Source organism: Emiliania huxleyi (assembly GCF_000372725.1).
Source record: "Emiliania huxleyi CCMP1516 unplaced genomic scaffold EMIHUscaffold_4, whole genome shotgun sequence".
Taxonomy (NCBI): Eukaryota; Haptophyta; order Isochrysidales; family Noelaerhabdaceae; genus Emiliania; species Emiliania huxleyi.
The window spans coordinates 1,684,862-1,694,742 of record NW_005198966.1 but is presented as its reverse complement, the minus strand read 5'-3'; the positions used below and the strand labels follow the sequence as shown (position 1 = coordinate 1,694,742).

General features: G+C 64.1%; 4 protein-coding genes across 4 annotated transcripts; 2 read left to right on the top strand and 2 right to left on the bottom strand.

The window, feature by feature from the left end:
* Positions 1-1,221: 1,221 nt before the first annotated feature.
* On the bottom strand, positions 1,222-2,391 carry EMIHUDRAFT_61679 (hypothetical protein; the record flags this gene model as incomplete). The annotated part of the gene is made up of 3 exons (XM_005770737.1): positions 1,222-1,638; positions 1,708-2,133; positions 2,212-2,391. Coding segments are annotated over 3 exons (1,023 nt in total), but the record flags the coding sequence as incomplete, so codon positions are not given.
* A 1,453-nt stretch (positions 2,392-3,844) lies between these two features.
* Positions 3,845-5,419, top strand: EMIHUDRAFT_196576 (hypothetical protein; the record flags this gene model as incomplete). Its single annotated transcript, XM_005770736.1, has 1 exon — positions 3,845-5,419. One exon carries the CDS (start codon positions 3,845-3,847, stop codon positions 5,417-5,419), a length of 1,575 nt encoding a protein of 524 aa, XP_005770793.1.
* Positions 5,420-5,951: 532 nt separating this feature from the next.
* EMIHUDRAFT_196575 (hypothetical protein) lies at positions 5,952-6,386 on the top strand (the record flags this gene model as incomplete). Its single annotated transcript, XM_005770735.1, has 1 exon — positions 5,952-6,386. The coding sequence occupies one exon, from the start codon at positions 5,952-5,954 to the stop codon at positions 6,384-6,386; it is 435 nt and encodes a 144-aa protein (XP_005770792.1).
* A 236-nt stretch (positions 6,387-6,622) lies between these two features.
* EMIHUDRAFT_196574 (hypothetical protein) lies at positions 6,623-7,912 on the bottom strand (the record flags this gene model as incomplete). Its single annotated transcript, XM_005770734.1, has 2 exons — positions 6,623-6,988; positions 7,697-7,912. The coding sequence occupies 2 exons, from the start codon at positions 7,910-7,912 to the stop codon at positions 6,623-6,625; spliced, it is 582 nt and encodes a 193-aa protein (XP_005770791.1).
* Positions 7,913-9,881: the final 1,969 nt, after the last annotated feature.

The following is a 9,881-nucleotide window of genomic DNA, read 5'->3' as shown; positions in this document are numbered from 1 at the left end:
TCCGGAACGCCGCCGATGCGGCGTATGCCCCTTCCCGCTCGCTCTTCTCCACTCCCGAGGTCTTGCAACTGACCCTGTATGTGCGACACAATCCTCTCGTGCGAAGTGGTGCTGGTGGGGAGCTTCTCCCCCGTCGCCTCGTCTGCGTCGAGGAGGAGGCCATCCAACTTCCCGCCCCCTCCCCTCCCGCACATTTTTTTTTCTAAATCAGTCTTGCAAATTAACGCGTACGTACGGGGTTCGCTCCGACCGTCTACCGAAAAATAGCCTCGCTGCCGACCTTCTACCATCATGGCTAGTGCCATTTCACTCTGGCACAGCTCGCGTTACAAAACCTTGATTTGACCATTTGCCGCATTTTGTTGCTCTTCGTGACCTTCAGCGGCAGCTGTCACCACGCCAAGTGGACGGCGGCACTCAACAGGCGGCGCGCAGCCTGTCCGTGCACTCTCCGGGGTCGCAGCTGCCTCTGTGCGTCCTGGGGAGGGACAAAATTGTCGCCGCCGGAGACGACTCGACGCCGCTGAGATCGGAGATCAAGCTCTGACAGGTCGCACGTCGCTCCTTTGACGCCGACGTGACTCACCCGTGCAGATCACATCAGGACACGGTCTCGACGCGCTCGGTACGACGCCTGCGACCCGTCTCGGGTCAGGTGGCACGACGCTCATCGCGCCTACCAGCGCTGCCGTACAGGTTGCCACGACGAGGTCGAGCACGCTTCTATACGCTCGCCGAGCCTTCCTTTCCATCCAATTAGGCAGCCTGGGAACGGTGGCGGTCAGAGGCAAAGCCTACGAGGGGTGGTGGAACCACATGTCACGGCTACTGCCGGCTCGACCCCACGATAGCCTCCGAAGGCTGACTTTGCGGCACCATCATCGGACGATGTCGACGAGTTGGGTCGCTCTAGCGGTAGCCAGATGACCTCTCTTTCTATAGGAGCATCGGCCATGGCCGCAGGGAGCGCGGGGGAGGGCGCTGGAAGCAACACGGAGCTCCGTTGGAGACGTTTTCAAGATTAGCGTGTCAGAGTGAAATGGCACTAGCCTATACGTATTGTGTATTGATAGTTGTATTAATACGTATTATGTATTGTGCAACCCTGTCTTAATGCCCGCAACCGAGACTGTACAAACCGCAAACACACGAAACGCATTTTGTTGTGGCGCGGGCATGGCATGGGCAGTAGCAGCGGCGGCGCCCCCTCGCGCGAGATCTCTATTCTTGCATGGTGGCCAAGAAGATGGACTCGTACAGCTCCACCTTTGCAGAGCGCTGTTGCGGCTCGGGCTCGTCCGCCACGAGCGCCGCCAGCTCCTCGAGGGAGGTCCTGCCGCCCACAATTTGCCTGCCGAGCGCGGTGCGCTCGTAGCCGGCGTAGCGCTCGTCGACCAGCGCGCCCATCGTGCCTTCGGCCTGCATGCGCGCGGCGTTGCGCAGCCCTCGCGCATACGTATCCATGCCGTTGATGTGGCCGATGAAGAGGTCCTCCACATCGGTCGACTCGCGGCGCACCTTTGCGTCGAAGTTGAGCCCGCCGGGCGCGAGCCCGCCCTGCTTGAGTACGACGTCCATGATGTACGTGGCGAGGCCGACGTCGTTCGGGAACATGTCCGTGTCCCAGCCGAGCATGGCCTATTCACGGCTTTGCTCTCGTTCGTTCGCCGCTGTTTTGTCTCTGAGGTGCCGCACCCCGCCGAGCACGGCCTCGTTCCGGTTGGCGTCGATGGAGCCCAGCTTGCCAAAGGCGGCCGCCATGGCCGTCTCGTGCTCGCCCGTGTGCCCCGCGAGCGTGCCGTGGTTCGCCTCGAGGTTGAGCGCAAACTCGTCCTGCAGCCCGTACTGCCGCAGGAAGCCGAGGACCGTGGCCGCGTCGTAGTCGTACTGATGCGCCATTGGCTCGCGCGGCTTGGGCTCGAGCAGCAGCGGGCCGCGGAAGCCGACCTTGTGCTTGTGCTCGGCCACCATCGAGAGGAAGCGGGCGAGGTTGTCGAGCTCGAGCCGCACGTTCGTGTTGAGGATCGACTGGTAGCCCTCGCGGCCGCCCCAGAGCACGTAGTTCTCCCCGCCCAGCCGGTGCGTCACCTCAAGGCACTTCTTGACCGAGGCCGCAGCACGCGCGAACACCGCCTTTGGCGGGGCGCGGGCGCTGCGGTGGGCGCTGCGGTGGGCGCACGCGTGGCGAGGGCGTGCGCCGGTGGCGCGTACCGGGTCCGGATTCGTGGCGGCGCCATTCATGTACCGGCGCGGCGTGAAGAGGTTTGCGGTCCCCCAAAGCAGCTTGAGGCCGCTCGCCGCCTGGACCTCGCCCAGCCGTTCCGCGATGATGTCAAAGTTTGCGTCGGACTCGGCCTGCGTTGCGCCCTCGGGCCGGACGTCAGAGCGATGGCTTCAGATTGCTCAATCAAGACCAGCCCCCCCCCCCCCCCCCTTCACGCAATTTGCTTCCCGTTTCTAACTCGTACTCTCTGCAGCTCTGCACGCTTCCCTCCGTTTTTAACTTGTATGTCTTTCCCGCAATTTAACTCACGTCCTTTTTCTTTCCTTTTTCCACTACATGTACATGTCTCGAGGTTTCTAAAAAGTGGGAGGTGTTATGAGGTTTTGGCCGAGTCATAACAGCGCTGTTATGAGGTTGTTATGCTGGCTGTCATAACAACCAGTGGGAGGTGTTATGAGTGCTATGAGGTGTTATGAGGTGTTATGAGGTGTTATGGTAGGGTGGGCATAACAGCCATGACAGCGATGGAGGTGTTATGAGGTGTTATGAGGTGTTATGGGGTGTTATGAGCAGCCAGCCATAACAGCCATAACACCTGTTATGGCCGCTCCCATAACCTTGAGTGGGGACAAGAGATCCGCTCTCGGTCGGCAACGTGGCAGCTAGTCGCGGGACTCGGTAGTTGTGACCCCCCTGAGTGAGTGAGTGAGGACAGGAGAGAGAGAGCTTTTGTGGTGGTGTGCATGTGCATGCACATGCACATGCACATGCACATGCACATGTGCATGCTGCATGGACATGTACATGTGCATGTGTGTACGCAAGAACGGGACAGGGTAGTCGTTCTCTCTAGCTCCCCTTCTGGCTCTTAGGACTTAGCATGAGCTGCGCCCTGTGTCCGACCCCTTTTGCGCAGCAACACCTTAAATTTGTTAAATTTCATGGGACATAACACAAACACTAAAAATCTCTCTCTCTTGGGACATGGCCCTCCAAATTCGGGTCGGAGCGTAGCGGAGTGGGCCCCGAGTTTGAAAAGGGCGACGGACGCTTGCGTCCTAGCCTCCAACAACGCCTCCCCGGCGCAGAGGGGCCCCCGGAGGATGCTCAACCGCTCACGCCACGCCGCTTGCGGCGGTCCTTCTATTCCCAGCTCCGCCTGAGGCAGCCGTTTGCTTCTCAAATACAGCCCCTGTCCCCCCCCAACCCGCCGGCTGTTTCGCGCCTCGCGCTCGATGATGTCTGCCGCCTGCATGACCTGCTCCTCGGAGATGACGAGCGGCGGCGCGAGCCGGATGATGTCGCCGTGCGTCGGCTTCGCGAGCAGGCCTGCGCCCATCAGCGCGTGGCAGAGCGCGCCCGCGTCGTTTGCGCCGTCGGGGCGCACGACGACCGCGTTGAGCAGCCCACACACACACACACACACCCGCGCCGCGCGCCTGCAGGCGAGGCGGGTGGGGCAGGGGTGAGGGGGGAGGGAGGGCCGTCCAGCCTCGCCGCCGCCGCGAGGGTGAGCCCGCGTGGTTCCTGCGTGCGATCCCGCGTGTGTGTGCGTGTGTGTACGTGTACGTGTGTATGGGCGCCTTCGACGGCTACATCGGCGCCAGCGTCGCGGTGCTGATGTTTGGCACAAACTACATTCCGGTGCGGAGGACGGAGATCCACGACGGCTCGCACTTCCAGTGGATGATGGCCAACGGCATCCTTGCTGTCGGCACCGCGGCGCAGCTGGCTTACGGCGGCGGCGTGCTCACGCTCGGCCTCGTCGGAGGCGCGCTCTGGTCTATTTCAAACTATTTCGTACTGCCCGTCGTCAAGCTGCTCGGGCTCGGCGTCGGCTTCTCTCTCTACCACGTCGTCAACCTTGTCGTCGGGTATGCGGTGGGTCGGTACGGGCTCTTTGGCACGCCCGTGTCCCACCTGGCATCGCCCGAGCTTAGCGACGCCTCTATCGGCATCCTCGTCCTCTCCTTCGCCTTCATGATTGCGGTCGAGCCAAGCATGGAGGACGGCGAGCCAGACTCTGCGGTCGAGCCAAGCATGGAGGACGGCGAGCCAGACTCGTGGGAGGGCGAGCAGCGCTGGCCAGCGGTGGCGCCGAGTTCGCGCGGCACAGACCTCGCCGTCGAGGAGTCGTCCCCATACACGCGGCTGGGAGGCCTCACGACGACGGGCGGCGCGCGCCTGCCGCAGACTCCCACGCCCGCGGCCATCGACATGACGCGGGCCGACTCGTGGCAGCGAGCACCCGAGGCCGTGCGAGACCTGGCGCGGCGAAACGAGGACACCGAGACGATCCAGCGCGAGCGCACGGCGAGCACTCACATGGCGTCGCGGGAGATGCAGCTCCTCTACCCCGAGATCGGGACGGCGTCGGCGCTCGCGCAGCCGGGCGGCTTTCGGCGCGCGCACCTCGCCGAGAGGCAGGCCGCCGTCGCGGGCGTCGGGGCGGTGGCTTACGCGGAGACGAGGCTGGAGAGCAAGCAGCCCGCGGCCCCGCTCCACGTGAGCGGGATGCTCAAGGACGCCTTCTCGCCCGCCACACCGGGTGAGCACTGGGTCGGGCCGTACAGCGGCGCAGAGGCCAAGCGCGAGCCCTGGTCGCCTGCGACAACGCCCCGGGCGCTGCAACCGACGGCGCAAGCGTCGGCGGCGAAGCTGGCGGCGGCGACGAAGCCGACGGGCGGCAAGCTGCTGGGCGTGCTTCTCGCCATCGTGGCCGGCGCCCTGTGCGGCGTCAACGCCGTGCCCTTTGACCTCTGGAACGCCCAGCGCGGCCCAGACACGCGGCCGATGGCGTTCCTCTTCTCGCAGACGCTCGGCACCTGGGCCACCGCCTCGGTCATCTACCACCTCGTCGGCGCCTGGGCCATCTGCACCGGCACGTCGGTCCCAAACGCCGCGATCCGCCCCGCGTACCTCTCGGGCATGATGTGGGCCGTCGGCGAGTCGGCGCAGTTCGTCTCGCTCGACGCGCTCGGCATGTCGCAGGGGTACGTCTTTGGCGCGATCGGGCCGGTCATGCTTTCGTCGGTGATCTCGTGCGTCTGCTTCAACGAGATCCGCGGGCGGAGGAACTTGCTCGGCTTCGGGCTCGCCCTCGCCCTCCAGGTGGCGGGCGTGGTGATGCTCGCCGTCGGGAGCGGCGCCAGTGCGGGGGGCGAGGCCGAGGTGGGGAGCGGGATGGAGGAGTGAGCCGGGCGGAGGCGACCCGCGAGCAGGGGACGACCGTAGGTAGGCGCGTGTGTAGCACGTCTAGGGCCAGGACGATGCGCGTCGACCCTTCGCCGGGTTGGTGGTGTGCCTTTTGCGTGTTCCAGATCGTCAGCGTAGCGACGCTCTAGCCCGTACTAGCGCGGCGTTTTGTGGACTATGAGTTGTTGGCTGGGGCGTGTGTTGTGTGTGGTTTTGGGCTAGGTTAGCGGTAGGCGCAGGAGACAGGGGGCGTCAGAGGCATGTGTGTCAGTGACTCTTCTAGAGTCAGGTTTTTTTAGGCGCATGAAACCATGGAACAGCTGCATGATCGATCTTCGATGATTTATGTATGTAAAAGAGGGGACGGCTCGATTGGACGGAGGGTGGACGCGTCCAGGGGGGGGGGGTCGGGGGGGGTATCCCTTCGACCAAAAGCGTGACAGCTGCGGAGGGGCTGGAGAGCGAGTCGTAACACATCGGAGCTCATCGGAACGCCCCTGCTACGGTAGGTGCTAGCGACGCCTGGGCGGCGATGATGCCGCAGGCGGCGACCGCGGAGCACCGCGGCGACGGCGTCGACCGGCGGAACGCCCACCACGAGCGATTGGCCCGCGAGAGGAGCGAGCGCGAGGCGGGAATGAGGGCGTTCGAGCCGCCGCCGGACGAGGCGGGGGCGGTGGAGCACGTAAGCGCGTCCGTCGTGCTCGCGGCGGTGGAGGAGAGCGGGCCCAACTACCTGCTGCCGAAGGCGCCGGAGCCGGTGAAGTCGCGCCGGAAGCGGCTCAGGGTGGACGCAACAGCAAGGCAGGCAGGTCAGGCGATCCTCGAGACGGGCACGCGAGTCGAGATCTTCGCGGGGGAGGAGAGAGGAGAGGTGGTGGCCGGCGACATCATGGAGCGGACGGTAATTTCTCAGTGGGGTTTTGACATAGTGCGCGAGAGAAAAGAATATTGTATATTGATTTAGAAAAAATGTGGCACGTGGCAGGAGTGAGGAGATGGTTTGGTCTTTGCACTTTTTGAGTGTGGATAAGTCAGAAGAGGGGCCGAGCCCCCCGCAGGCGGCGCGGCGGCGTGCGCGTGCCCCGTGGCCGTGCGCGCCCGCGGCGTGCCCGTGCGTGCGCGGCGCCGCCCTTCACAGCTGGACTGAAGACTACGTCAGCGCCGACGCCGCGTAGACAAGACGATCGGGCATTCGTGTAATCATCGCTGCGCTTCTTGCCACTCCCGGATCATCCGGCGAAGTGAGTGGTTGGGGGTGAGGAAGAGGTGCTCGAGCTCGCCGCCCGTCAGCGGGCTCGTCGACTTGGTCGTGAGCCAGCGCTCAATCTGCCGCCGCTCATACGAATGCCCGTCGGCCGCCATCACCGGTTCGGCCATCACCTCCGTCGTGATGGGGCAGATGAAGTCGGCTGGCGGCTCCTCCTCCTTCAGAGCTGGCGCCACCTCGGCCGATGAAGATGGCGCCCCTTGCTCTTTCGGCGCGCCCTTCGCCTGATTGTCCAGTCTCATACTGTCCTCCAGCGCCGCCGCCAGCTCCACCGCCTCCTCTTCCGCCACCTCGGGCTCCTGCGACGGCGCGGCCGCGCCACCCCTGCCACCCTTTCCCTTCTTCTTCCTGTTCTTCTTGGCCTTCTTGCTCTCCTTGTTGCGCTCCGCCTCCTCCGCCCCCTCCTCTGCTAGCAGCGCGTCTGCGTGCCGTGCCGCCTCCGCCTCCGCGTGCTCATCGAAAGCGAGCACACACTCGGCTTGACCACACTCCTTGGCCCATTGCAGCGCAGTCCTGCCATCGTTGTCGGCCACCGCCGTGTCTGCGCCAGCTAGCAGCAAGAGGCGCACAATCGTGGCCCCGGACTGATGTTTGTACGTAGAGGCGGCGATCAGTGCGGTGCTGCCATAGCTGTTTTGATGGTCGAGCTCCGCGCCGCGCCGAATCAAGAGGTCGACCAACCGGTCGTGGCCGTACGTAGCGGCTGCTATGAGTAACGTGCTGCTGTTCCAACGCAGGAGCGGCGCGTTGATCCGCCCACCAGCATCGATCCACGCCTGCACCGCTGCTTCATCGCCGTGAAAGGCGGCGTCCAGGACCTCGTCCGGAAGCAGGTCGCTCGAGCAAGACTCGTGAAGCGGGGGTGCATTCGCGACACCTCCGCCCGTCGGAACAGCGATATGGAACGGCATGTTGGGGCCAGCACCCTCTGGGATCACGACCATGTAATCAGGTCCGAACGGTGTCCGAACCACCACCTTATCGCCAGGGTGATGATTTGGTGGCACATCGACAAGCATTACATGGTGACCAGCCGGCACCGCCGGGTGCGGCTGCCCATCGCCGTCACCACCTCCTATCGCCGCGGCCACGCCTGAGGTAGTGCCGCCCGAGCGCGGCAAGATGGTCTGAAATTGTGAGACGGGGCCGACGCCCTGCGGGATCACCGCCATGTAATCCTGCCCCGTCGGTGTTCTTACAACCATCGGGTCGCCTGGGCGCATGCCTGGCGGCACGTTGACGAGCATCAGCTGCATACCAGCCGCGCTCATCGCCGCCTCCTGCTGATCCGCTGTCACCGTGATGAGGTGGTCCCGAAAGACCTCGACGCACTCAGTGTGGTACTCAGTGGTACGCCTCTCCATGGCGTACTGCAGCGCAGTCTTGCCCTCCGCACACCGCAGATTTAAGTTTGCCCCCGCCCGTAGCAGGCGAGACGCAACCAAGTGCTGGTTGCCGAGGGCGGCGGCCATCAGAGCGGTGGTTTGACCCCTGTTCTCCTGCCGGTCCATATCGGCGCCGCATTCCAGCAGTGTGGCGACGAGCTGCTCGTGGCCACCACCGGCGGCGGCTGTCAGCAGCGTGACGCCGTCATGGCATGAGTCAATCTGTCCGCCGCTGTCAAGCCAAGCCCGCACGGCCGCCTCGTCACCCTGCCCAGCGGCCGCCAACGCCGCCTCGAGCCCTCGCATGCAGAGTGTGCGCGCCCCGCGCCGCGCCTCGCCGCTACGTTGGCTGCGTCGCGCACTCACAATGCCGCGCGGCGCGAATACAGTTCTGGGCGTACGCGCAACACGCAAAAGCATGAGGATCTCAAAGCGAACCAGTTTAGACCATGTTTAGACCCAGTTTAGACCACGGCTGAACACGAACCAGATTAGTCCTGTTTACGATAAACTGGGTCTAAACAGGGCTCGGCCTGGGTGGGGGACCCCATTAGCCATACCAGGTTTAGACCCGGTTTAGGGCGCCCCTAGCTAGCTCCGCCGCCGCGGCCGCGCTGTGGCTGCGGAAGCGGCAGCGTGCAGCCGCCATCCTCTGCCTCGGGCCGGACAGCACACCTGGCACACTTGCACCGGCGCGCAACAACAGCCTCGCCGATCAGGCGCACGGTCGGTGTTAGGGCGCGACGTCGGGCGCGGCGACAGACAGACCAGCTGGCGGCGCCTGCGCCTGGCAAGAAGCGGCAGCGCGTTGATTTCAACGGCCGCAAAGGTGCTAGTAGAAGTGGTGTTGGGTTGAGCAGTGGTACTCCCTGCCCCTCACCAGATGCTTGCAGGCGATGTTCCTGGCCTCGCTCCCGACGTACCGCGCGAAAGATGAGGGGACGCGCTGCGGCTTCTGCAAGCAGATCTTCGACACGGCGAAGCTGTCGGAAGAGTCCTCGACGCGGCCGCGTGGACCCTCAAGATTGCCATGCACAACCTCGACCAGCGCGAGAAGAAGCAAGGCCGCTGACGCTTGCGCGTGCCGCTGAGAGCCGCGTCTCTCTCAGAGCAGGGGAGCTAGGCGGGGGGGAGGGAGGTGCGCGCTACGCGGGGGGGAGAAGGGGAGGAACCCATTAGCCATACCAGGTTTAGACCCAGTTTATCGTAAACAGGACTAATCTGGTTCGTGTTTAGCAGTGGTCTAAACTGGTCTAAACTCGTTCGCTTGGAACCCTCCTAAAAGCGAAATGACGTCGCGAAGTTTAAGGTGTTTCCAAAAGGGGGAGCCGTTGCGGCGCCGCACGGTTGGGGAGGTTGCACACTCGCGTGGGACGACGGACGAGATTGGGGCGCAATTGAAGGCGCTGGCCCCGAAGCGCAATCAACTTGGGTCGGTGCGTTCCTCACACAAAAACACAACCCCGGACCCAAGACGCACAAGCTCAGACAGTCGAGAAAGGGATGTGTTCCTCACCCCTTTTAGATTAGATTAGGTAGGCAGGTGAAGAACAGCCAGGCTCGGACTGGACACCAACGCGACAACAAACACTCTCTCTCCCCAACGCGGCCTTCGAAGGGTTATTTCCCGCTCGTCCCGGCTGGCAGTTTGCGGCACACCTTCGGTACAGGGCCTCTCCGATCGCCCTCCGTTGCGCCCTCCCTCCCCGCCCGACGCTCCCCCCCCCCCGCCACACGTCTCGCTCCGCCTCTCGGCAGGTTCCGTGCTCGCGGCGACAGGCTCCGCTCGGGACAGACGCGATGGCGC